The sequence below is a fragment of the Platichthys flesus genome, chromosome 16 (assembly GCF_949316205.1).
Source record: "Platichthys flesus chromosome 16, fPlaFle2.1, whole genome shotgun sequence".
NCBI classification, from domain to species: domain Eukaryota; kingdom Metazoa; phylum Chordata; class Actinopteri; order Pleuronectiformes; family Pleuronectidae; genus Platichthys; species Platichthys flesus.
In genome coordinates, this window is record NC_084960.1 from 12677899 (window position 1) to 12705823 (window position 27925).

At 42.6% G+C, this 27925-nt stretch overlaps 1 protein-coding gene across 6 annotated transcripts; it reads left to right on the plus strand.

The window, feature by feature from the left end:
- The first annotated feature begins 766 nt into the window (after window positions 1-766).
- gpatch8 (G patch domain containing 8) lies at window positions 767-27718 on the plus strand. Of its 6 annotated transcripts, none has more exons than XM_062407467.1 (10): window positions 5984-6061; window positions 6969-7004; window positions 10279-10297; window positions 13315-13387; window positions 16002-18851; window positions 21164-21231; window positions 21731-21817; window positions 21962-22105; window positions 22226-22356; window positions 22604-27718. In XM_062407467.1, exons 6-10 carry the CDS (start codon window positions 21205-21207, stop codon window positions 26520-26522), a joined length of 4308 nt encoding a protein of 1435 aa, XP_062263451.1. In that variant the 5' UTR covers window positions 5984-6061; window positions 6969-7004; window positions 10279-10297; window positions 13315-13387; window positions 16002-18851; window positions 21164-21204; the 3' UTR covers window positions 26523-27718. The 6 variants fall into 6 exon arrangements, with proteins under 6 accessions (XP_062263446.1, XP_062263451.1, XP_062263452.1 ...); XM_062407468.1 differs by having other exon boundaries at window positions 18810-18851; XM_062407463.1 differs by lacking the exon at window positions 16002-18851.
- The last annotated feature ends 207 nt before the right edge of the window (window positions 27719-27925 follow it).

The following is a 27925-nucleotide window of genomic DNA, read 5'->3' on the forward strand; positions in this document are numbered from 1 at the left end:
GGAAGGGAGTCATTAGCTTGTAGTTATATCATCACTTACTAATAGCGTGATCCTTCAGGCAGACTAAAAGGTAAAATGTGGCTCATGTTTTGAGGTACATTACAACCCATTTAGAAAATATCAGTACAGGTTTGTTGTTAAAGGGAGAAAACAAACCAAAATGTAAATGTTCCTGACAGCAACCCAACATGTTAAATTGAATTGCTAACTTTAGTTGATGAATCAGAGTCAGAGTTAATTGCCAATTATTAAGTCATTTCTAAAGCAAAGACATATTGATATGAGTATTGGAACATGAGCTTCAGGGAATAGTGATGCGGCTTTGCACTATCTTCTTACATTATATATATTAAACTCCAAACAACCAGTCTTTACCAAACCTATAAATAACGAACAATGGGTTGATAATAGCATTATAGTTCTCCTATGATGAAAAAAAGCATTACAAGCGTAAATAATAGCATTAAACTTGGAGGACAAATGTACGTAATAGTGCAGGAATAATACATTTGCTGACACGTTACTTAAATTTGGGCAGGTATCTATATTAAATCTGTAATTTATCAAGGCACCTCTGCGGGCCCCTTTGTGTCAGGGACCACAGGACACTTGCCTCTGGTAATGTCAACCACAGCCATGAACGCATTGATATGTCTTAGCTGAATTCCCACAGGTGACACCGTAACATCCTGCTGGAGACGGTTTAGGGAGAAGTCAGTTGAGTGAATCGGTTGTGAAGTGCGCAGCAGCATCATCATCATCATCATCATCTTCATCACCACCACCACCGCCACAGAGCTGGTGTGTAGGACGCGGACGGGAGCAGGCAGCGGAGAAGCTGCTGTGTTCAGAAAATGGCCGACAGATTTTCTAGGTTCAACGAACAGCGTGATTTCCAGGTAATGTGCGGTGCAACGTCGAGCATGTACACGGCTCCTCGGCGCGTGCGGGTGTTTCTTCACACGGACTCAGGCGTGACCTCAAACGCCGTCGTGTAATTCGGTGTGGATGTCGCTCGCTAGCACCTGCAAGCTAACGAGGCTAACGCAAGTGCGCTGCGGCTCTGCTGAATTTAACTGCCCTCACGTCTCCGCTGCGTGGTTCATTTCGCTCACACCGCGGGTTATTAACCATCACGTCAGTCCACGTTAACCCGCACATCCATGCGACATTAAAATACACCCCTGAGACTTATTTGCTTGTTAGTGACCTTGGGAAGCCTGGTTATTTATCGACATATGCTAACGATGGATAGCTAGCTAGCAGGTAGCTAACTTGACTGCATGTTGGGTGATTGCAGTGCTAGCCAGAAACGGCTGTATCATGTTGACAACTGGGGCACAGCCACTACGTCTAGTTAGCACGTTTAAATGGACCCAGTTAGCTTATTGTTGTCATTCTATGTGGTGGTATGATATCATAGTACGTCTAATATCTGGGTTAATAGATATAAAGGACATTTGAGAAAATGTAATTCAGATATCCAAACATGTTCTTCGTCATACACAATGCTGTTTGTTCTCTCTATTGGTGTCAAACTTGTTTTTCGTTTGCTCTCTCTGTTGTTTCGCTTATGATTTAATAAGCCTTCATTGTTTTTTTTCTATGATGCATGTGAAATGATAGGTTTGTAATTTTTAAGCCTCAAAACAGTAGTCAAGTGCAGAATAAGCCCTGAAAGGGTTTTAGCTGCTCTGATCTAAAGCTGTGATGGTTGATTCAGCGATAATCGAACTGGAATATTTTGATCATGAAATGAAAATGTTCTTTTCTAAAAAGTGTTTCACTGGATTCCATTTAAGTGTTTGTCCTACATGATAACATCTCTGGATGTTGGACTGTTTGTCATAGCAAACAGGACATTTGAAGATGTCAACCTAAACTGTGGGAAGGTTTTACTGTCATGACGCACCATGTAGCACCTTATGAATAACTATTGATCGTGATAATGATCGGCGGATTGATTGACAAAGAAAATGATTAATAATTGACACCCTCCTATTACCATTCCACCTGTCACGCTGGCTCTTTTGAATGTACCTTTAAGGGTATGAGAAAACAGAATCCGCCATTGCAGCTCTGTGGAAAATGTAGTGCAGACTCAATGTGAAGCTGATATACGGCTTCAGCAGGCTGAGTTAATCAAATCAAGTGGATATCTTGCAAAGTAACGTTTGTTTCTCAGCCCTATTTGATTCCCTGGACAGTGTTTCACTGTTGAGCTGCAGAGCTGCGGAGCACTGACAGTAACACAAAGAGGGGGATTTATTCTGAAAGGATGAACCCTGGAAGATATCCTCTTGAGTTTTTTTGAGTTAAACTGGTGCTGTATAGTTGCTACTCATTAACTTTAAAATTTGGTTGATTTTTGTCCCCCATCATTGTTAACAATAAAATATTGGCAAGGGCCTCTTGATGGCCACAATGAACAAGAAGAATGATATAAGTTACAAATGGCTTTTTCAGTACACATGTTCATCTTTATGTTGTTTTAGGACAGACTTGGATATAGACCATATGCCTTTTAAAAGTACTATCCAGTGGATACAACAAAGACTTCATGATGTAGGATGCTAACACAGTATACTTATTTTGCTAGCTCTTTCAATAAATATGTCACTATTGCAAATTCATTACACTATTTTTGGCAAAACACATTATTTACGGTTATATATTTACAATATGAGTGCCAGAGTTGAATTTAACGATCCCCGCTATGAGCTCTACCACTCTTATCTGTCAACTGAGACCACACCCAGTAAAAGCAAAAAACAACACTACTGATTAGATGACAAAATAAACCAAAAACCCTATTTGAAATTGATTATTGGGTCATTTTTATGTTTTAATCTGAATAATTTCTAAATCATACATATGATGTTTTGAAACAGCCATGTATAACTGGCAACAGCAATATTTGTTTTATTCATCCACCTGACAGGATTTCAATTTTTGGGATTTGAATTTGTTGGAGCTTCCCACGTTATTAGCTAACACTCCATCTGGCAGCATAAGTGAGTCACGTTGTGTAAGAGTTTTACCATCCATGTCTGTATTTGTGATTTATTGTCTTGCTCAGTGACATTTCCGTCGAGTGGATTTAATGCCAATACACAAACTTGAACCCCAGGAACTTTAATGGCCCTGAATGACTGCTTTTTTCCCAGTGATCTGTGCACAAAATGGAGCTATGTTGTATGAACAGTGGCGCTGGGTCATACTAAGGGCTCAGATGACTTATTTGAATAAAGAACACAGATAGGAATGTCTGTCACCTTCTGTTTTTCTGTTCCCCTATTTTGATAATGACACCAACTTCTATAATTTATGCCACCACTTATAATATGGGAAGTGTTTCTGAACAAAGAAAGTGAAGCTCTGGTCGGGTTTGAACATTTGTTTCACAGATAGCAGTGTAGTTTAAATTTGTACTGAAAATATATTACATTTCCTATATTTGTAGAACTATTACCCTAGCTGTTGGTTAAGATAGTCAACTTATCAGACATGCTGAGAAACTGATGACAAGCTTAGAAATGTGTATAAGGAGCGGTTTGTGTAGTTGTTTTTTCCTCTACGCCCACTGTGTTGATATCCAGTTAGAACTCAGTAATCTGCTGTTTTGTCAGAGAGGGGAATTGCTGTGTGGTCTGAATGAGACTGTTGAAGGCAGCTCCAGCACAGTGAAGCTCTGTGAGATCTGATGTGAAGGCGTTCATATGCTCAGTATTCAGAAAGTGCTCTCTTGACTCCATGGACTCAAGCTAGCTGCCAAGCAACAAGGCGTGGGAAACTCCCACAGATGGTCTACCTAATATCCATTGCACAACCAATCCGACAACTCTGTTGATTTACATTGTTGTTGGAGCTTTAGCATGTGGCTAATCTTGAGCTGCAGACACACAAGAGGCAATTTAGGAGCAACGAACAGTTGGCCAGCAGTGGCTCTCTCATTTCCTAATGTGGGGTGGAATGGAGCATCCACTTTCCTGTCGTAGCACAAGTGAAAATTGACTGTTAATGCCCAGGAGAGGTCAGAGGGGAGACACTTTTTATGCAGCCTAGATGTGGTGTTTCTTTACCAGAGTCGGGGAGATGAGGAGGCGAGCAGCAGAGAGAATAAGAAGTCATTGTGAGGGGGACTGGGCTGATAGCACATTTAGTGGTCTAAGCAGAAAGCCAGAAGGAGGACACATGGGAAGGGAGGAGGAGAGCAGGGAGCCATCGATTTGTTCATAAATAAATTCTTTGCTCTACCCCAGAATCTTCTACTCTTCTAATCCCTGGCTTGAGTCATACTGACGCAGGGTCCTGTTTCATTTGAATTAATGATGGCCAGTTTGGCATCAAATCACATCATTTTTGTGAGCTGATTTGAGCATTTGCTTATCTCTGCAAAGCCAGTTTCCCAAGAGACTGTGGCGGGTAAAGCCTACTGCATGGCCATGCCCTTATACGCATTGTCTTTTCTATAATTTTAAGCTGCATGTTCCATCCCTTAATGAAACATAAATACAGCTCCATATGTCATAATGATTCTTACATTAAATTAGGCTGCCTACACTTGTGTGATGGCCAGTAGCCACAAGCAGTAATTTAATAATAGTAATAAAACAGCACAGATGTTTTTTGTAACTTATGTTTTTGTGCTTGTGTGAATGTCAGGAGAAAACCAGACTTGCATACATGACCTTCATGTCTCCTTCAGTGCATTAGAGAGGAAGCCATCTGTCTCAGAGCAGAAACAGCTCTATAAACACACTTCTTTTAGTCAGGGGAGCAAGCCCATTACTCACTCTGTATCCCACCCAGGGCACAGATTTAACCATAAAGGCTCAGTTACTACAAGTAAAGTTGTGCTTCCGATTCAGACTCCATACAGCCCGGGGAAGTCTTCCTCCTCTGCTGTCACTGCCAGAATAAATTTGCCAAGAAATAAAGTAACTGAAAAACAAACATGTCAAGTACATTTACGGTTGTGTCTGTGAAGAAACCAAAACTCTCCCAGATAAATTTTTTATTTATAATATAATTATACACCTTTTTAAAATTAGAATTACAGGAAAACTGAATAAAAGGTAATAAGCAAGAAGGGGACACATGGTTCCAGTAAGAGTATTGTATCGGGATGGGCATTCGATTAAATTGTCTTAATCAATCGTCGGGAGAAGTAATGATCGATTTTCGATTAATCATTCGTTTTTTTATATTAAAATTCACTATTTATAGGCTATATTAAAATGCAGTGAAAATAGAAAAAACACAGCGTGTTTCCTCATTGAGATCTTTATTACAAGATGGACAACTCTTGTGTCAGTTAAACTTGAAAATATGCGCTGCTGTACTCTCAAGCTCTTATGAGAGAGCAGCAGCTAGCCGCTGGGAGCTAGCTGGATTTGACGGTTCTCGACGTCTCAGTCTGGTTGTTGTCACGTCCTCACTCCCGGAACCCCTCACCCAGGCCCGGGTCTGTCCGGGTTCCCTTCCCAGTGGACTGAGGGTCCATGTGCAGACATTAAGCCGAGCAGCCGAGCTAGCTCCGGGCTTCTTCCTCCAGCTGCTAACATCCTCACTGTGCTGCGTTCAGGGCAACTCGGATATTCCGACCTCCTGCCACATAACGAAATCCAGTTTATCGCAGATGAAAAAAGAATGTCATCGTCGAAATTCTTAGTGATCAATAATCGATCGTCGATTAATTATGCCCATCCCTAGTATTGTATATCTGCTGTATGTACCTTTTGGAGCTTAGCAGCTATGCTGGATTTTATCAGGATATTTCTCTACATATTCGGTATATGTAATGATATAATGTTCATTTTATCTTCATATATATAAAACTGATTGTCTTGCTTGAAAAATCATTGATAAGTGATGCATCAGTCATCAAAATAGGTCCAGATTTTGTGTTTGTTGACCTGCCAATCAAACCAGACTATCTCCCTGTTTTGATTCTAAAATAAGCTTGTGATGTGTCCCTCAGGGTGGAAATCACTTTGACCAGTATGAAGAGGGCCAGCTGGAGCTGGAGCAGGCGTCCCTGGACAAGCCCATTGAATCGGTAAGGCTACATCCATCATCCTGAACCATTGGACCAGCTGTGAGAGTGGATATGATTGGTCCAGGGAGGAATAAAAACCACATCTGATATATTAGTCCATTCATTCTGTCCATGTAGATGCATCCAGTGTTTTCTTGAACACACTTGCCATGTAACCTGTAGAATCACTTGTCTCATGTCTATTAATTCCCTTTTAAAAGTCCCTCCCAATTCCCATGTCCTCTGCCCACTACATTTCCTGTGTGACAGTTAAAATGATTGTATAAATATGCTAGATCTTAACGTTTTTTTATGTAGAATTTATAGATATAAAGTTTTTTTTGTTTTTGTTTTGTGTATTAGTCCCATTAGTCATTGGTAGTCATCTTAGCACTGAGATGAGATGACTCTGAAAGCATGACATGGATAAAGCACTATCATTAATGGCTGCCATCTAAATACTGGAGCTGGAATAAACTCAAAAAATCCATATTTGATAATGAACAGATATTATTCTGAATTATTGATACAGCGGCTTTGAGTGAGGTTTGGCATAACAGCCCTCCAGTTTTGTCCTTTTATGGTTTGATCCATTATTGCTCTAACTTTTCAACGAAAGATTCATTCCTAGAAATGCATCATAAATAAGCATAAACACATTTGGATTGGAAGTCCGATTGGGTAGAGTTTACAATGTTAGACCTGTTTTGCTCCGGCTCAAATATAAAATCCATGCAGTGCTTATTCCACACCATTCCAGCAAACGAGAGCACATATCAGATGGTGTGAATGGCTACATTTGTGTTAGAGTGTGTGTGTGTGTGTCTATGTAGCTTTAGAATTCATGTGTTAGTGTATAGTGTTTGTGTCTATAGGACAGTTATCTTATTGTACACAACTTGGGGTGTTCGACATTTCTCTCCTGCAGCGAATCGGCCCCTATTAGCTAAGCAGCAATGACCCGGTTTGTATTTGCACGCTCTGCTTTCTTACTCCCATCTTTAGGGTCCTTGTAACGCTTCTCTTACTATCTTCTCTCTCGCTCTCTCTGTTTCACAACTGTCTCTCTACATCTTTTCTCTCTCTCAAGCTCTTATTTCTCTCTCGCTCCCTTCCTACTACACAGTGATTCGGTGTACAGTACCCTCTGTCATTCTGTGCTGGCATGGTGCTTGTGCAACTGGGACTGCATTTTTCGCTGAAGAGGCACATCAATAATAGCGCAGGCAGCTCTTTTCTTTCTGTCACTCCCAACTCTCCATCCCCTCTTCTGTCTCTGAAGCACTGTGGTGAGCAGGCCCTAACTCCTTGTACCTCCACAGTGTCGGGTTAACCTTTCCTCAACATCAGTGTGCTCAGTTATCCAATTGGATACCATCAGTGACCAGGTTTAGATCCAAAAAAGATCCAGTTTTGAACATAAATGTATTAATAATACAGGTTTCTTAATAATCATCTGTCCAGTCAAGGATCAATAAATTATCAATCATTAGAAACTTGCACGAAAAAACAATAACCGTCCTTTACATTTTGAGATTCTAGAGAACATTTGAGATGATTCTAAACATGAAATTCAATGAAAAGAGCTATAGGCTATGAATCAGTGTAACTGCTGTTTTGGAACGATGAAGTGATTTCCAGTAAAAGAAATTTAAAATTATCTGGATGAAACTTGAATACTCTCAAGATGTGGTATCGAATCTGTACGTAGATTTGTATATGCACTGTTGCCTGACCAGCATCCTCCGCAGTATCTGAGGCATTTCCAATGCTGGTATCAGAACCTTTCATTACAAACCCTGTATATTGTTAGTTTTGAATTTCTGCGGCAAAACAATTGGGAATTGCTGACCGTGGTCATTTAGCTATTAATTACAGATATATGCTTTTTTTTCATTTTTTAATCTACCATAAGATCATATCTGTAGCCTGAGCATCTGTTTTTCATTGCTAGAATACAGTGAACCAAGAGCATTAACATTTTATATCCTGGTCGAGTTTTAAGTATGACTCACATGCACACAAGCCTCCAGCCTTGAGTGGGTGGTGGAGAGGGAGAAGAGAAAGGTAGAGATGTGGCCTGCTCAACCGGCTTGAGTGGCTCTTTAACTCCTGCGCTATTATTTGTGGAGGGGCGCTGAGGGCTGCGCTACAGCATCACACAGTTTTTCGCCCATTCGGGGAGGAAAAACAGCCAAATCGGAGGTCCTGTCACCTGTTACTTAAACACAGATAGTAATACCTGCACGCCAGATGTTTTCCCCTTGGAAAGTGTAATTTTTATCTTCAGGCAACTTAATGTGAAAATTTGCCCCAAATTATCATTATTGATGTTGTTGAATGCCACACATTCTGTCAGAGAGGTGAATTATGGATATAATCATATCACTAGAAACACAGGACTGTATCTGCCACCTTAGTTTGACACCTAAGGTGGTAGGACTAGTTGCAGTTGTTCAAAAGCAACACATCTCGGAGCTGCCGGTAAATGCTTTTGCCCGGCTTCTCAGAGCCCCTCCCCTGCCAATTATTGTGTGTGATCTATAGGCAGCTAGAGGTCTGTGGTACTTTATTGGGATCTTGTCTCTTTCTCTCTCCCCCTTTTGGTCTTTGCTCTTTCTCTCTAACATTTTTTTTGCATTGCATGTTTTAACTTGGTAGCATTCAGTACTATTTCCTCTCAACACCCATGTCCTAAATCACTACTACAGTTTTCCCTTGCCAAAGTCATTCCTCCCACGTCTCCTGCCCCCCTTCAAGTCCCCCAAACCCCCGCCCCTTCTCCTCCCTCCCCTTACCTGACCCCGTCTCAGAGCGATATGCAGCGGGCAGCCTCAGAGCCACAGAAGGCACACATACACTAATCTAACAAACGTGTATACAGGCCACAGGAAGATTTATCTTTTGGTAGGTTCATCAAAGTTGTGGTAATAACTATTTCTCTCTTATACAGTTAGCAAGGCCAAACATGTATTGTTTATCTTAAGTGTATCCGCTGTTACTACATCATGAAGTTTATAGGCTTTAGCATAATAGCCAGACCTTTGACACAGCTGTTAACTGTTAGACTTCTGTCAGCTATTAGTTTAAAAGAAGAACACAATGGAAAAGGTCAAACCATCTTGTAAAGGCTTGACCTCTGGATTAAGCACCAGTCCTAATCCAGTGAGCAGCTGGGGTGACAGGTTCAAGGTCATTGTTCAGGACGCTCCAATAAAAACACTAAACAAACCCAAAAAATAACCTCAAATATTTGTATGTAAACCAGTCTGATTGGCAGTACTATCACTGTCTCTCTTTAAAGAAACAGGACACCCCTCAAATTTGGTCTTTACTTAACTTTGCCAAACTATCGCTTGAAAATTGGGTCCCCAGCTTTATGAGGTAAGTATGATCTTTAAATTATGTGTAAAATTAACATAAATCCGACTTAAATGCTTCTGTCATTTTACCCAACACTGAGGGCAATCTTTACTCCCCTCACAGGGAATTAGGAGCTTTCTGTTTTAGAGGTTTGTCATCTGCAAAGAGTAATTGTTTTTCATTTAGTCATATCTACAGTGGATGAGACAGTGACGGAATGTACAACACTGCATGAGTTTATAAGGAGCAGCGGCCAGCAGAGCTTGTCCACAACCAGCTCAAGCCAGAAGATATTCCTCAGGGACACGAGAAAGGATGATGAGTAACTGCAGTGGCCCACTTCTTGGAAGACAGATACCTAAAGAGTCTGTCTCAGTCTTTTCTTTTGCGAAAATCTCATATTTGTTTCGGAGCAACCATCAAGAACAAATACAAAAAAGGTCTGATTCAGAGTAGTTTAGATTTAGAAAGCTGAACCAGAGAAATTTCACACACAAATGCCCTTACTTTACACATATAAATGGCTCTATACTCTGAGGTCTCTAGGTGGGGTCCCCTGCATATCCCTTCGTTTACCCATATCTTTTACAGTGCACTGTGCCTATGAAGGCACAATGCAGACTTTTAAAACACCTCCTCTTATAAATCTCTTTTGTTTGGATAACATTTTCTATTTTTTTCTTTCTCCTGTATTAACTCTCCATTGGTGGATTTATTGACATGCCTACATTTTCTGTTTGTATACAGTATTATGTTTGTTTTAAAGCAGAGAGAGAGATTTGCATTTTTAAGTAATAGAGAAGTTAGCAGTATTGCAGTTGAAAGCGTTTGGCCGGTTTCTTACGTTGTGTCACGTGTGACTGTTTTTTTGACAGCCCAGTATTTTAAAGCCAGGTTCGTATGGAAATGCCTTCACTCCACTTGCACTGCTGTTGGACTCGCCGTCGTTGCTTTCATCCGTCTGTCTGTCAATTCTTTTGGTGCACTCATCTGTTGTTCAACATGCAGTCTGCGCCTCATCTCCGCCCCCTGACCTTTCCTGAGCCCTTTTTGGTCTAATCTATTTATCCAACCTGCCCTTCCTGTTTTGATATTCTTTTTTTAAATCTGTGATAAAATAGATAACATGTAAGCTATTTGGAAGGAGAAACATGTTAAATTTAAGAAAGGGATAATATTCTGAACTTGCAGAGGCTCATCTTTCACCAATTATTGTGAAGAGGCTGAGCAGGACTACGACTTAGGGTGTGTTTTATTTCCCTCTTTACTCCAGGCTTCATACACCAGCCAATGCTACAAATTAATATAAATGTTCATGTGCAGTGTTGTTGCACCATAATCCTGCAGTAAGGGACAGAGGCATGCCCAATGTCGGTGGGAGGAGAGGCATTCACTGCAGCAAATTCTGCAGTGTTTCTCCACAATGAAGTCAGGGGAAATCACACTTATCCAGCCACAGCCTCTTAATTCTGTATATCTTATGATATGACCAGAAACTGACAGGCAGGGACAAGTCATAGAGTGATAGCATGATAGTGTAGCTTTCTGTGTCCGTGTTATGGGCTGAGACAGGCTGGCTGTCTCTAGGTCTCTACCAACCATGTCAGCCCCAGCACAGATCCCTCTCTTATCTCGTTCCGCAGAGGAAAGGATCTGACAGCCGCACAGCAAACAATCATGAACTGGAGGGAAAAAATACCAAACCCTAGTAGAAACAGGAAGTGAGTCAGCGTAGTCCTTCTCTATGGTATTAGAGGCAAGCATCAGCTAGTTAAAACTGACATGTTATTTTTCTACCAAATATCTTATATATAATAAGTCAAAGGAAGGCAACCGTTTCCTCTGAAACGCCAAAGATTAAATCAAACGTATCCCATCTGAGACCTTGTGAGCGGAGATGCAGTGTGTGCTGTGTGTGTGACAACCACTCCCCTTCACAAGCACTAACCCATACAAGCCAAGCTCACCTCCACCATCCTAGAAACTTACCTTTACTATGGCTCAGCCTGCTCTGTTCTGCCCCATTTCCTGACCTCCTCTTTTGTCAAAGAGAACTAATTAAGCCCCGTTGAGCCATCACCTTCCTTTCTGTGCCTGATCCACCTGAGACTAACAAAGTTGTTTGGTTAGTTTTTTTTTTATCCATCCACCACCCCCAGCCCGCCCCACCTCTCTCTATGTGTACCATTCACAGTGCTCTACTAATACCGACGATGCTTTTTGTTAAAACTCTTAACAAAAAGCTGCATGCTGTTTTTTTTTTTCTGTTTTGTTCCAACCCCCTCACTTGCTGTTGGTGAAAGTTGATGTCAATCTCTTTGTGATTATAAATATCCTTTTTGTTTGGTTTGTATGTTTTTCGTAGAATGCCGCACTCTGGTGAATGTTAGCCAAGCTTGGAATAGTTATAATCACAACAGAAAAAACACTGCTTATTAAGAAATCTCATAGTTTCCTGTTTATTTATGCTTGAGGATGTACTGTAGTGTGTAGTGGTGGGACGGTCTTGCATTTCACATAATGTTTTTTTTTTTTTTTCTTGCTGACCCACACTAGTGATATAACAGTCTCAGACATGCACATTGGGCCCCACAGTGTGCTAGGAATTCCTGTTGTGGATGTTCCTCAAGCCTCTCTGATTCGTTATCAGTTGCCTGGTCTTGTCCTCATTGATAGTGTAGAGTTTGCCCTAACAATCATTAGTATTGTCAGTAAGTCAGAACATCTGTGCAGTGGCACACTCTGGGTCCTCTTAATAGCTTGATTTAAAGCTACTGTGAGTGTGCTGCAATTGTAAAAGTCATCTAGCCTTTAAAATATAGATATTCTATACCAATTCTGCATATCTGGTGAAACAGAGTAACAAGACACCATTGTATTTACCATAAACTTTTAGGACATTTATATATAAATATATACATATTTACATTTGCTATTGGAAGGATATCTTTGTGAGTGGTCAAATTAGAAGCTTGCTAATGACATATTTTCTTGATAAGACAGTGTGAACAGGATTGGAAAGAGAATATTGATAACAGACCAGAGATGATGGAGGTGTCCAAGAACATGCACAGCATCTATCTCTAGTACATCTAGTGGGGTTACATGCGCACAATGTCTCCCTAACTTCACCTGCACACCCACATATCCCCCTCACGTTTGCATATTCTATCCACCCTGGGCCTTGTAATGGTAATCCAAGGCCCACTAGCTCCACGTCAGTCTCTTCCTCTTGCTGTATTGTTTTTTGTGACAGCTGCATATGTTTCATCGTGCTCCCCTTGTCATGGTTGCGAAATCACAGCAAGCTTGGAATTTCTGGTCTTTGTTTTTGTTAATGCAAGATTTCCATACCTGTTTTGTGTCACTTTTCTTTGTGTACTAAGATCTTGCTCTGTAGTGGTTCATATATGTATGCGTGTGATACATATATTACCCTCTCCTTCCTCCTCCTCTTAACTTCTCAGCTAGTGAATGTGACTTGATGTTTTATCTTTATCATCCCCAAATATAACAGAAATGCTCCCACGCAACTCCTTTGCCTTAAAAAGATTTACAATTAACTGTACTTCCACGGTAGGAGGGTATCCTGTAGTTTACAGGCCACACATAGCCTCATGTATTTATCATAGTGGAAACACTACTATTCCTCTCAGTCCCCCCCCTCCTATCTCCCTCCCCCACCCACCCCCAACTACCACTCCTTGTGCTGGAAGACACTGATGTTACACGCTGTAGGTGATGTGGATGACGATAATGATGATGGTGGTGGTGGTTGTGCTGATGATGATAGCGTGATCTGAGTGTTTTATTTTGTTTTGTGTGTTTGTGTTTTTGACCCGTGCCCTCGGGGAAAGCTCATCTTATTATTGGAATATTTTTGGTTTTTTTCCCTCTGTTCTCTCTGCTAGGATAACATCGGACACCGGCTGCTTGAGAAACATGGCTGGAAGTTGGGGCAAGGACTTGGCAAAAGCATGCAGGGTAAGAAATCACTCTTCTGCACACCTATTTTCAAAGTATGCTGGTGGTACTGGGCCACTATGTTATGCAATTCCCCCCCTCATATTTCCAGGGTTTGTTTTGTACTAGCAACTTTTCTTTTCTCTTTCACATCCTTCCTCTGACCTCTTCCTTTGTGTCTGTTACTGGGTAAAATGGTTTATTATTTAAACAAACGTCATTTCAGTTGTTTCTGTTCTGCTCTCGTGCTGCTGTTTTGGAGCTCTGGACGTTTATAAAGGAATAAGCATGGGAAATGGAACCCTGGGGATTGGGAAATGGAAGCAAAGTGTTTATTTATCTTCCTATCATCCAGCTTTCAGTATTTTTGACTGTAGTGTGTTTTTTTCACTTCTAAATTACAAAATAGTTGTTTAACCAATTTACTTTGAGAAGCAATGGTTCTGAACTTCAATCTGCTCTTGTGCTAGTTTGTTTTCTGGTCTCTTACCTTCTCCAGAAATAGAAAGCAGCTTTGAAGCTATGTACTCATTGTAGGTAACTGTGATTGAATGGTCAAGTTAATATTTAGTCGCTGTAAGAGTAAGCAGGCTCAACAGAGCTTTGTGTGTGGGTTTGTCTTGGCTAACGTCAGCACCTCATTAGCTCAACCCTGCTGCGCTCATGGCTCATTGGCTCACAGGCAGTGGTGCAGAGGCCTAGCATGTTTCCACTGAGCTACTTCCTGTATGTTCACTCACTTTCCTTTCATCTATATCTTCATTCCTTTGTCTTTCTAACTTTTTTTAACGCACACTCATGGCCTCACCCTTGCCTGCACTCCAGGCTCTAGAGAGGATGATGTATAGCATTGTCAGTAAGTGATATCATCTCTGACAAGCTCATGAATCCTTGCAGTCTGCTCTGAAGCTTGTTTTTCCACATAATTTCTGGCATTTAGTCTTGTATACCTCATCCAGCATGTCCTTATCTATCTTCTTAGTCCAACCCATTTTAACAGCAGATCCACCAGTTCCATTTATATAACTCTTACATACTTGTCTCTGACCTCTTCTTCTCTCAATGGGGCGCATTTGCAACTCCTACCCAGTGCATTGTTCTCCATGTAAACCCAGCAGTGAAAGCTGTGCTCAATATCAGCATTTTAATGTGAAACAACCACTCAATCTGGAGTGTCCAGTACACACCCAAACTGTAGTCATAGCCTTATGCTTTAACACATAGAAGCCCGTGCAGATCTAGCAAAATAAGTTGCTTGTAGTGGATGGGCAGAGGGGGACATTTAATTATGTGATTGGGAAAATTGGGGAAATTAATACTCCAGGACAACAAAAGGGGAATACAAAGTATAGGATGCATATTTGATCATTTATATCATGTAAAATATGTCATTAATATCCTTTTAAAATCATTTCCCAGGGTGTTTCCTGGCGCGATACGCTCGCGGCGAGCAAAAAAAATAGACCGTGGTATCATTCAATGTCATTCACAACAGTATCCTGTCTGAATAGACAGGACAACGCTTCTACTGCGACAAAGATTGTGGTTAAAAATTATGCAGCGGTGGGACATCGCTAAAAGAACATACGTCAGAGAAAATATGAATTGATTATGATCTGTCTCTGCATCGATTCAGAGTCATGCATTTCCATATTGCGCTGCATCGAAAAAATTTATGAATTTGCCCAACTCTACTAGTCTATATTGCATCATAAAATAATATAGATGGTCTTTCAGAGCATTTGGTCCTAATATCTCCTTAATTTAACAGATAAATCTGCACAGTTTTGTTTTACAGTGGTCTGAGTAAATGGTGAATCATAACATCTGATTTATTTACCACAGTTTGAACGTGGTCGTTCAGTTGGGCATTGCTGTAAACTGCTCGTATCTATACTGCTCGTATTTGAACTCCACATTTAGACACTAAAATGTTGATTATGTATTGGTGAGCTTCCAGAGACACACAGATCCGATGACTGGCTGTTAAACTGTGTCGTTGCTGCTCCCGCACCTCTCCCACATGTGCATATATGGCCTTGCTTCCTTGTGTCATCTCCGAGGTATTCTCAGCTTGACCGTGGCCGGGGACCAGAGTAGACCAGGAAGCTGCTTCATTTGGGCAGTGTGCATTGAGGCTAACAGCACTGCAGAAATTTCTGAGCGTAGCATTCAGTGTCCATCGTTGTTTATTTCAATGGCCTTGGACAGCTGAATAGCAATCTGTTTGATGTGATAAGAATGTGTGCTTTGTGTGGCTGAGAGAACAAGTTGCAGGAGCTGACTGTGCTTGTTTTTGCCGCTGGCACCACTGACGTGGTTATATAAGCATCCTGCTTTGTGGGCAGATGAGACTGCGGCAAAGTGTCCAGTTGTTGTGTAGTAATTAATGACCCGGTGTTGGAACCCACTTTCTCTGTTCAAATTTACTAAGGAGATGGGTTATAGCACAGTTGCACCCTTATATCTCACTACGTCTGCTGGATAATAATCATCTTACTCTCCTTTCCTGTCCTCTCGCCAGAAGACAAGGTTTTTGAAATCTGAAGTGAAAGCATTGTGTCCCCTTTTTAAGTTTTTCACTGTATTGACTTTGTTCTTATTCTTCTTTTGTCCTTTTTTGCCCCTTTTTTAGGTAAGGTTTGTTGGATCCCTTCTGTATGTCATTATGTGTGTGTGGGTGTGTTTTCTTTCTCCCACTCTGCCGTTGACCTCAATGTAACACCCTTTTACAGTGTACCGTAGGCTATTGGCCTCTGTCAGCTTCTTCCTCTTTGCTGCATAATCACTAAACCTTTATTTCAATCTGTTCGAGAGTAAAATGCTTCGATTTAAAGCAAGAACAATAATCTCTTTTGAATCGAGGTAGCTGTACCATGATTCCATCAAATCCCTTAGAATCATCATCTCCACGTATTTTAGATTTGTTTTTCCTCTTTGAGTTTCCGTGGCTGCTGTCGGGTATCTGATTGGCTGTAACCACGGCTCAGACTTTGAATGGCTTGCAGAGTAGACACTTTTTTCCCCCGTCTGCTTGTTTGCCTGTTTCTATCTCCAAACCTGTTAAACTTGTGTGAATGTGTGTGGTCATTATGTGGGACTGAGACACATATGTGTTTGTGGATATGTGTGTGTTTGTTACTGACTGGGCAATAGAGTCAACTTACAGGGAAAACCTCACCACCCTCCTACACCGAAGTCTCTGTTCCCATGGTTACACTCCCATCCTCCCCCTGTTTATTTGCTCCTCCTGCACAGCATGTTTGTCCCAGAGGTGCACAATTGCCTGCCCCAGACTGTCACTCACCTGGGTCTTTAAGCAGTGGTGGCGGTAATGCACTGAACTCCCACTTTCACAGTCCAAACGGCTGCACAGTTCACATTTTTAAGTGTATTTTGGTTAAATATTGCAATGCAGAAACTGCTCTCAGCACTGCTTAAAGCTTTGCTTGCTACTTCCTCAGATACATTTTAAATATGTGTTATATGTTCACTTTTTGTGGGGTTAAGCACATCCCAAACAAGCTTTGTGGCTTTAGGCTAGGGAGGAAATGAAGGAATCTCAGGCAGAATTACTAACTGGTTTGACAAGCGTTTGCAAAGCAAGAAGCTCAAAGCGGGAAAATGGTGGTTGTCCCTAGAGGCACTTATCTTCTCATCTCAATATATTTGACCAAGTTTAAAAAGGCTCAAATGTTTCCCTGTACCACGCACTGTAAAAGTAGAGGTTAGCTTTGATTCACATATTTTGTTAAATTATGCAACTCCTGTCTTTCGTTATCTGTACGACTTGAAGTACCATCAGTTTTTTTAATCACTCCCTCACCCACTACAGCATTAGTAGTGTAATGGACCACGGTTGATCAGTTTGGAATGCATGTGAATTGCAGATGAATGTCAAAGTTTACATATTGTTTTAAAGTACAGTTTGTAACATGTATGGGAGCCTTTAGACTTCCCAGATACATCTACAGGGACCGGCCCACCAGTCTGTGGGGGTAGCGCTGGTGCACCGGCACTGCTCACAGTTTGCGCTCTTGTGCAACAGGGGACAAATGACAAGTGTACAGACCAGAGAGTACAAAGAATAGTTCTCTTGTGTGAGAGAACGACAGTGTATGCCATTTGTGGTTATGCAAACAGCTGCAGCTATGACGTCTCACTGCTGGCTGGGCGATATGGGAAAAAATCGTATCAACCTAATTTTTTTCCGCATCACTCCATTTCGATATATATCACGATATAGATCAAATCACTATTTCTGCTATAGCTAATTCAGATTGTAAAAAAGATTAGTGGTATAACCTCTTTGTGGAAACCTTCAACACAATTTTGCAGTGCTTGCTTCTCTGCTTCATGTCGGACTTTAAAAACCCCAAATATCTCCACACCACCGAATTCTTCTGACTCTTCTTTTCAGCAATGTCGTCGTCTTTTGAGCCTTTGGCTAAGTACGTTGGGGAGTGTTCTTCGGTAACGCTGTCGCTCAAGTTTTGGTAAAAATTTGTGTCGTCATTTTCTCTTTTAGCTCACGCCAACTCTGGGGGTGCCGTTGTGCACAGCAGCTGTAGCCACAACAGTAGCATGTGTGCTGCTGCCAGCTGCTACTCCTGCGCTCTATGTTCTGTGCGTTGCGCGGCGCTATTCTCATTGGCGCGTCGTGTTTTTGTCAAAACATACATGGAATGAGTTATACCAACGTTGTATCGACCATGTCTTGTATTTCTATTGAGGAATTGTTATTTCGATAAACATAACTATTGTTATCGTCTTATCGCCCAGCCCTATGTAGCGATATAAATTGGAAGTTGGCGGACCACCACAGTCTAGATTATATATAGGGAAATACTGAAGACAAAACAATAATAGGTTATTTTTTATTTACTGTCCTGTTGCAATTTAATATTAAGTATTTTGTTTTAAAACTTGATTTAAACATAGACGCCTTGAATGTATAAAAGTTCTTTAATAAAAAAAATCGATTTATATTTGTCTCCCTTTTTCTTCCATTAGCAAAAAAAAGATATGATCCTTGACTAAAAACCATGATCTGATCCGATCTGTGAGTTTTGAGCTCTGTTACACTGCTACTAGTTAAATACATCTGTATTTTGCTTTAATACTACAAGGATATATGATGTTTGGTATACTTTGTAAGGGGTGGTTGTTTGGTTTCCTAAGAGTATACTGTGGTTGAGAGAGAAAGATGATGCCAGGTTTAGGGGCCTGGGCAAAGGGACCAGTGGTTGGAAGAGAGTGGTGAGAGGAAATCCCTGTAAGCACTTAGCCCTTAGTAAAGAGATGAGGGGGGTGGGGGGTGACAAACTGAAGCCCCTCTGGTAATGAACCCCCCTTAACCCCACAATCACACTCCCAACCCTACCTTCCCTTCTCTATGTGCCTCAATCTTCCTGCTTAACCAATTGGTGTTTCTTTTTTACAGCGATTTGATCCTGCCCATGTTGTGCTGATGGTAAACTTAGTGGTAAATGTTATTTTATCCCCCAATTGAATTGTTTTCTTTTTCAAATTTCTTTAATTTCTCCCATTTTCGTTTTTTTGTTTTCCTCTCATCAGACCACCAATGCTACATAGGCTTTCAATTCTTTCTGTATTAGTCCTCATTCTGCTGCTTGTATATTATCATGCATATGTATTACTCTTAGAACATTGTCATTTTGTTTGTTTTCAGTTTTTTTTAAACCTTGTGATTCACACCCTGTGATTTAGATGCACATTGTTTTTGTCTGGTCCCTTTGTTTTCCACTGGAATGGGTAATGTGGAAGTTTTGTCACTGTGTTTTAAAAATTGGTGATAGTTTGGGATGAGTGTTATCGTTCATTAATCTTTAATTATTGGCCTGACTTGTGACTCCTTTCCGACAGACCACTGCAGTGGCTGACTAACAGACCAAACCCTGTTTTTGGTCTCACTTCTCTACTGCTGTGAGGCAAATCACATGAACACACATGTCTATCAGTAGATGGTCTTGTGATCTACAAATCACACAATCTCCTCACCTCCTCTGAGGAATAAGGCCTCCACAATCATGCAGTCAGTTCGTAAGTGTTAAGCCATAGCACCTGACAGACACTGCAGTGGGACTGGGAGTCCAGGCAGGCCACTATATGTTCCAATGCCCATGCATCTATGATTTCAGAATTGATATGTCATTGGGCTGTGATGACTAAATTATTCAATGAAACCACAGATATTTACCTTAAGTAAAATTCTTACCCTTCTCTGTCCAGGAAGGCAAGAACGTGCCTGATAGTGCCCTCATTTGCAGTAATAAAGTAAAAAGTTTGAAAGCCTTCAAATGCATAAATATTTAATACATTATGCATTTTGTCTCAGGACGTGTTTTGCCTCAAAATATTACTTTGAAAGGACAATGACACATAAAGCCTTAATTGTTCATTTCTAATCACAGCTATTCCATATGCCCAATGGTGTACATCGAAAATTGATTCATGGAGAAAAAAAACACCCTAACTTGAATATGTGGAATGAAAAAAAAACTGAAACCAAACTAAAGTGATAATCACTATCAGTAAGATGGATTATTGTATCTGGCTGGCAACAGGAGCAGCAGACTAGTCCAAATTCTTCTTTTATGCCTTTTTGTTTTGAGATTCCCGTGTCTGTCTGTCTGTCCTTCCCTTCCTTCTCCTCCTACCCATATCCATGTTTTACCAGGTAAGTATCCCCATCCCTTGCACTGTCACCATGGCGATACCTGGCCTGTGACGTCACTCTGCTGTAGTTCAGTGCTTGTGTCCTTTTTTAATTTTACACTTGTCTTTATCTCTGCTTTGTTTGGCTGATTATGAGTGGATTAAGCAGTTCTGTGTCAATCTCCAAAGTAGTTTTGATTTTTTTAATATATTTTAATGTTTCATTCTGTTTTTTTTTTTTTTGGTTGTCTTTGGTTTGTTTTATTTTCTACAGTTAATTTCCTTCTGATCTAGCTCTTTTCACAGCTTACATAACATAGCTTAAGCAAACAAAGGGAAAAATCTTAAAGCTCCAGTCTTGATGAGGAAGGGGCTCTGGGACAAGGGGTAACGGATTTCAACCTTGGGACAGTTAAACGGTCTTTCAGGGGTCAGCCAGCCCGCACACAGTGCAGAAAGAGATGATGCAATAGGCCTTAGATAATATTAGGAGGCTTTGTTCCCCCTCACAGAGGATGTCGCAGTGGCACTCGGTGAGCTCAGCTGTGCTGGCAGCTGCTGCCACTGCAACTCCCTTCAGACACACACACACATGCAAACACACACCACCCACTGCAGTCCTTCAAGCTGTATCGTCCTTGATAAACTTGGCGTTCTGGTTTAACAGGACTGCTGCAATGAACGGGTGGAGGAGGGGTATTGGGCAGAGTAAGTATACTGAAAAGATAAACAAACAGATCGGCTTGTAGCTGACTAGCTTATTTCAAGTGAACTTTATCTTTTTCCTGTAAGACATGCAGCCAAACCACCCTGATGCCCTTGACCTCATTTAATTCAACAAGACTACAGTAAAGTGCAGCTAATTTGAATTATTCAAATGCTAATCAGCATCAAGGACAAATGAAACGCATAGGGTAAATTGTTATGTACTTGGTAGCTCCAGTAAGCTGTGAGAATAGCTGGTGTTTGGTTCACTGTAGCTTTCTGGTCTCTTTGCACTTCAAGGCAAAATTCTCTAACCCCAGCACCCTATGCTCTAAAAGCAGGCTGTCTCCGAGCTGACCCTCCGTACCAGCCTCAAAAACTCACGTCGTCCTTTCTCTGTCTCTTCTCCCTCAGGACGCACCGACCCTGTGCCCATTACCCTCAAATATGATGTCATGGGGATGGGACGGATGGAGATGGAGGTGAGATTGCAATATTTTGTAATATTCAAGTTTATTCATATTGGTATTAAAGTCTTGCATTTAAATTGTTTAGACTTGGAGAAAAATATTTTGATTGCAGTGTCTGGAGCCTTGACCTCAAAACGCTATTTGAGATAAACAGGATTTGAAACAGAAAACACAGTATGAAAAATGATATAGTATTTATGCATATTGCTCATATCTGTTGCCTCTGAGGTTTCTGGAAGTTCCAGCTCTTGCTTTCAATTAAATAACATTCAAGGGTTTGAGCTTCAATGACCAGATGCTCCTACAATCCTTCACACCTGAACTATCAACTATCTGTGTACATCTGAAACTTGAACAATAACTCAAGCAAGACAAACTGGTATTTCGACAGCTACACGTGTTAAAGTTCAGGAAAGACTCAAACCATGAGTCAGATGAATAAAGACTGCTGCTGCTGTTGATTGAGAAGGGTTTTGTGTAATGTGTATTAATTTCTCCGTTGTCCTTTTAGCTGGACTATGCAGAGGACGCCACAGAGAAGAGAAGAGTCCTGGAAGTTGAGAAGGAGGATACAGAGGAGCTGCGGCAAAAATACAAGGTGAGGCCATTCAGCCTTTTGTCATTCTAGTACAATGCTTGTATGTATATGTGGAAGGTGACCACTGCAAAGTGACAGTATTCTTTTTTAACTCATTTCAAGATTCATTTACTTATTCCCTCCTTTATTTTCCACCTACATTAGGACCAGGTGGAAAAGGAGAAAGCCATTGCAAAGGCTCTGGAAGACCTGAGAGCCAACTTCTACTGTGAGCTATGTGACAAACAGTACACCAAGCACCAGGAATTTGACAACCACATTAACTCTTATGACCACGCTCACAAGCAGGTACTGTCGACTGTAAATTTGTGTGCTTTTAATGCGTCTCTTTTACTCTGAAACATGGTGAGATTCTGACGCGCTTTGTTTCTACCCGTCTTGTCTTTGTCTTGCTTTTATGTATCGCAGAGGCTTAAAGAGCTGAAGCAAAGAGAATTTGCTCGTAATGTGTCCTCACGTTCACGAAAGGGTGGAAAGAAGCAAGAAAAGATGCTACGCCGATTACACGAGCTGGCTGAGCAGAGGAAACTCCAGGACCGGTAAGAATTTATTTTTGCAGTGCCCTCTGCTGGCTGGATGATGGCACAGTCTGTTAAGCTTATGAGACCACATATGAAGATAAAGATGTATTTATTATTTTAACAAATGTTACTCACTGTAGGTCAAACCTGTATGTGTGGAGGACATGTTTCCCTAAATAGAAACAAATATTTGTCAGAGCCCCTTATCTCTTTAGTTAGAAACATTGATCCCACATCTCATTGGATACATGCTTCTGTGTTTCAGTACTCCAGGAAGTGGGCCCATGTTCAAAACGACCACAGTGGTTGTGGATGGAGAGAATGCAGAAGATGATGACAACATGACGCTCGAGAACCCTGCTTTGACAGATGGGGCCCTTGAAGAATCACTGACAGAAAAAAGTGGGCAGACCTCCCCGAAGCCTAGCCCGGCCATCAGCTTCTCTCTAGGAAAGAACAGCTCCTCATCCCCAAGTGGTTCATCAAAAGTCAGTGTTTCCTTCTCTTTTGCCAAGAAAGCTCCAGTAAAGCTGGACACGGCGGCTGCAGTGTTCGCTGATCATGGTGAGGAGGCTATGGAGGAAGACGAGAACCAGGAAGGGGAAAAGACAGCAGAACAAGAGGAGACGACTGGCTGCGGAACAGAAAGCCCGAAAGAAATATCAATAGGGGTTGAAGTAGCCGAGGTTGGTGGTCCGGCAGGGACGGAAGAGGTGGAGCAGCCTGATAATGGAGGCTCTCTAGCCTCCACACTCAACAAGCTGAAGATGATGATGAAAAAAGAGGAAGGATATGCTGGACAGGAGCCTCAGTACTATCACTATGTACCTCCAGCTTACTGCCGGGTAAAACCTCACTTTCAGTTTTTGCTGTTCATGAAAGCCACTGATCAGTGTCTGATCAAAGAAGAAGACGATGATGATGATGATGATGATGATGATGATGATGATGATAATGATGACGACGACGATGATGATGAGGAAGAGGGGCCAGAGGAAAAAAAGGGTGAAGATTGTCCTGAACAGACAGAATCCAATGTTGCAGATTGTAAGACTGATCAAGAACAAGATCATGAACTAAATCAAGAACCAGGAGATGCCCCTCCAGCTCCTGTCCCAGACCAAATTCCTCTTTCGCCTAATGTGCAGACAGAGGAGGTTTCTTCATGCGCAGTAGAAACAGCTTCTATGGTACCCACTTCACCTATACAAAAACCAGAGAGCACACAGGAAATTCCAGATTCAAATTCAGGCCCTAAAATCCCCACTGGACCCTTCTTCCCAGTTCTTAGCAAAGATGAAAGCACGACCCTGCAGTGGCCCTCTGAGCTCCTCGAATTTACAAAAGCTCAGCCTTCCCTGTCTTACAGTTGTAATCCTCTCTACTTTGACTTCAAGTTATCCCGCAACAAAGGAGCGCGTGGTGGTAAAGCAGCAAAGTCCAAAAAGCCTGAAGAATCTGATGACAAGGGACAAGAAGTAGCGACCTCAACAGCGGAAGTAGATTCAACGACTAAACCTGGGACCAGCACTGGTAAAGATAAGCCATTGACTAAGGGAGAACCTGGTAAATCGGAAGGTGATCAGCCAAAGCCTGCAACTGACAGCAGTAGTGTCAAGAAAAAAAAGAAAAAGAAGAAGCATAAGAAGTCTGCGAAGCACTCAAAACACAAAGAAAAAGCAGCAGCAGCAGAAGGTGCTGAAGGAGTGACGGAGGCAACACAAGAAAAGCCCAAAAAGAAGAAAAAACACAAACGGAAGAAGAGCAAAAACAAAGCTCCTGATCAGGATGAGGCAACAGGTGATGAAAAAGATAAAGCAAAACCAAAGTCAGAAGAAAAAGCTGTTTCCTCCTCCGTTCAGCTGACACCTGCAGTGGGAGGAGCTACAGGAAATACAGGAGTTGAGCTGGGGAAGAGGAAACGTGCTACTAAGGAAGTGCCTTCCAAGTCTGGAGCTGAGGAGGGAGTAACCAGAAAAGGTACCGATAAGGCCAACGCTTCAGAGGAGCACAGTGGCCCCAAGAGACAAAAGACAGACTCCAGTGCATCGCAAAGTGCCTCCTGCTCCACCTCAGCCAAGAAGAGTCCTGGTCCAGGTAGACCCCCTAGCAGTGAAAGTGAAGAAGAAGGCGGCTCAAACACTCAGCGCTCTCGTCATCACAGGTCAAGTCCCCGGGAACAACGCCGCCACCGCAGCGAGGAATCAGGGCGGTCCCGTAGTCGTTCATCAAGACGAGGGGATAGACGGGGCAACAGTCGTCGGCGCCATCGTGGCCAAACCTCCCACAGTCACTCCGACTCCAGCAGCTCGGAGCGCTCCTCAGCAGGCAGCAGTGCCTACAGCCACCGTAGCCGCAGCTACTCTGACAGCTACAGCGACTACAGCAAAGAGGGGCGCAGACGGCGGCGGAAGCAATCGTCAGAGTCGGAGTACGAGCGGAGAGGTAGCCGAGGGCGCAGACGATCTAGGAGACACCAGCACTCCTCTTCTTCCTCAGATGACTCCCGCTCACGTTCACGCAGCTACAGCCGCAGAAAAAGGCACCGACGTCACCATCGGAGCAGTTCAAGAAGCTCCAGCAGCTGGAGCCGCAGCACCAGCGCAAGATCCTGGAGGCGCAGCTACAGCCGAAGCCACAGCTCAGCCAGCCGCTCCTCCAGCTCCGCCAAAGTCTCCCCTCAACGACGAGGCCCTAGGGGTCGAGGTGACAGTGACGCACAACGCAGAGACTTTAACCGCTCAAACATCTACCGCTCCCAGTCTCCACGTTCATCTTCATCACGAGGCCTTAACCGCAAGACCCATTCCTCCAGCTCACAGGCTCTGAGGCCTGGAGGATCCAGAGATGCAGGAGAACAGAAAAACTCCCTGACAGCACGGCAACTTCTGGAGAAGATTCAGTCCAAAAAAAGTTCAAATGATTCTGGCACTGGAACAAAAACTGGTCTCAAGATTAAAGACCCTCCTCAGGGCTACTTTGGTCCAAAACTACCCCCGATCCTGGGAAGTAAAGCACTGCTTCCACTTTTTGGTAAACTGCAGGCAGGGAAGAAACCAGTGATTCCTTTAACCAGACCAGATGAGGGAGCGAAATCAGGAACGGGGAAGGGCTCTGAGGCTGAGAGAGAAGTTATCCTGGTCGAGCCAATAAGAGAGTTCCCTCCTCCACCACCACCTCCAGCTCCACCAGTCCTAAAGGTTGAAGAGGCTCCACAGAGCATAGTGGTACCTGAGGAGACGCAGCAGCCCACTACAGAAGTCCAAGTGCACCAAGAACCCCTGCCATTGTTCGAACAGGAGCCGTCCATAATGATGCCTCAGTACCAAGCAGATTCAGGACAGGACCCCTCACAGAACCCCATGATGGAGTCCCTCATGCCAGAAATGCAGCAGCAGCCCCCAATGCACGCCTACCCTGCTTATCCACCACCCAACCTGGAGGAGGACTGCATGGAGGCAGAGGAGGACGGACTGGCTCCTCTAGAGAGTCAGCCCATCACGTTCACACCGGAGGAGATGGAGAAATACAGCAAGCTACAGCAGGCTGCACAACAACATATCCAGCAGCAGCTTTTAGCCAAGCAGGTCAAGACGTTTCCCTCAGCAGCAGCAGCAGCTGCAGCCGCCGCTGCAGCAGCAGCTGCCAACATGGCCCCGGCTCACCCTCCACAAGCTCTGCAGCAGATCCACATTCAGCAGCCAACTATGTCCTTAGCCTCTGGCACATCAATCACTACAATGCAACACGCCATCTTGCAGCACCATGCTGCCGCCATGGGCTTACACCCAGGACATCATCACCACCACCACCACCAACACCCGGCACATGCCCAGTTGGCACAGGTACATCACATTCCTCAGCACCACCTCACCCCCATCTCTCTCTCTCAATTCGGCCACTCCCTGGGTCACTCTCTGGGACACCAACTGCAACACGCTGGGCTGATTCCTGCACACCCAACAGCCTTCCTCTCTGGTCAGCCCATACATATTATCCCTGCTTCTGCACTTCATCACTCCCCTTTCGCTCTGCATCACGTCCCAAACGCAGCCCTCTACCCCACACTCTTCTCACCTCGGCCCTCACAGGCCGCTGCAGCAGCAGCTCTCCAGCTCCACCCACTGCTACACCCAATCTTTTCTGGGCAGGACCTACAGCACCCACCTAACCATGGCTCATGAGTTATTCTGAAAGTGAAGGAGTTAAATCACAGCTCTGGTGAAAATACTTTTTTTTCCTGATGAAGTCAGACTTGCAGTCAGTGTAACGAGATGCTCGTCAAACCACCGTTTTACAGGCCCACACAGTGCAGTAAGTTGTAGCCACAAAGTGGTGCTGCCTGTGTTGGCTTCTAAATTGACACTAAGACTTTTCTCATGGTTTGCCCTGTACTTTTAAAGGCAGGAGGTCAATTTGAAACGATATTCCATGTAGGGGGAATATTAACACAAACCAATTTGTTTGAATGACGGAACAGAGAAACCACTGGAGTTTTGTTATTTGTTTTCCATATAAACATATTATGATCACAGTTTTTGCTTATATTGGTAGCCAAAGAGAGATGTAATGGCTGAAGCTATGAGCAGGATAGGTCAGAGGAGGAAGCGGCGGAGGAGGTCAAACAGCTTAGTCTGTAATGTAATTTTCATAGTGATGATGCTTTTTTTGTTCTCATACGACTACTCGCTTTCTATTGGATCCCTGGTCTCTAAATAATTTGTAATGCAGTAACTTGTACATATATCAGTGTGTAATGTGAAGAATCCCACCAATGATGACCATATGTGATTATAGCTACGATGTCCAAATCAGCATGACATTGTCATTTAGGACCCCCCCCCCCCCCCCCCTCTCTCTCTCTCCAGGGGAAAAGTAAGCAGGGGTTTTTAATAATATCCCTAATGCTCGGAGGTAAAGATCATGTTCTCTGTTGTGAGGGTACACCTGAATTAATTGCACTGAAACCTGTACATCAAAATGGTGCTTTTGCATCGTGTAACAATAAGATTGTAGAATTCTGCAATAACTGTATTTTTCTGTTTTTAAATTATTTTCCAAAATGCTCTTCAAAAGAAGGGCTGTGTTTTTTTCTCTTCCTTTGGTGTAATTTTGTAAATAAAACTGCTGTAGATTAACCTATTAACATTCTAGAGGTTTGAAACTGCTGTGGGGATGTGTGTGTGTGGGGGGGGGGGGGGGGGGAGCAGGATGACAAGTTGGATGGAAAATAGACGCCATGTCTTTTTCCAAGGTTATTTCTAAATTACCCCCCGGCTGAGATGGGCTGGGATGGAAAAGGATAGTGATCTGTCAAACAGTAGCAACGCTGTATTTTATAAAGATTTACTCTGTTTCAGCAAATAAAACATTGAGTTCATGTGTTGTTTCTCCATTTTGTAGATAAATGAAATACACACTTGATCTAGACACTGTTTACATGATCATGCTACCGACCTCATTCTGAATGAGGCGATTTGATATTTATGCAATTGCTAGTACAATATCCCATTCTTATTCCTGTCTATAATGCCACTTGTTTACACTGGAACCCAGAGTATGTGTTGTCAAGCAGTTGGTAACTGCT

Coding starts and splice junctions, on each gene's coding strand:
- gpatch8 (XM_062407462.1), top strand. CDS start 855: ATGGCCGACAGATTTTCTAGGTTCAACGAACAGCGTGATTTCCAG. Junction 21,818..21,961: donor AGCTGCGGCAAAAATACAAG/GTGAGGCCATTC, acceptor CACCTACATTAG/GACCAGGTGGAAAAGGAGAA. Junction 22,106..22,225: donor ATGACCACGCTCACAAGCAG/GTACTGTCGACT, acceptor TATGTATCGCAG/AGGCTTAAAGAGCTGAAGCA.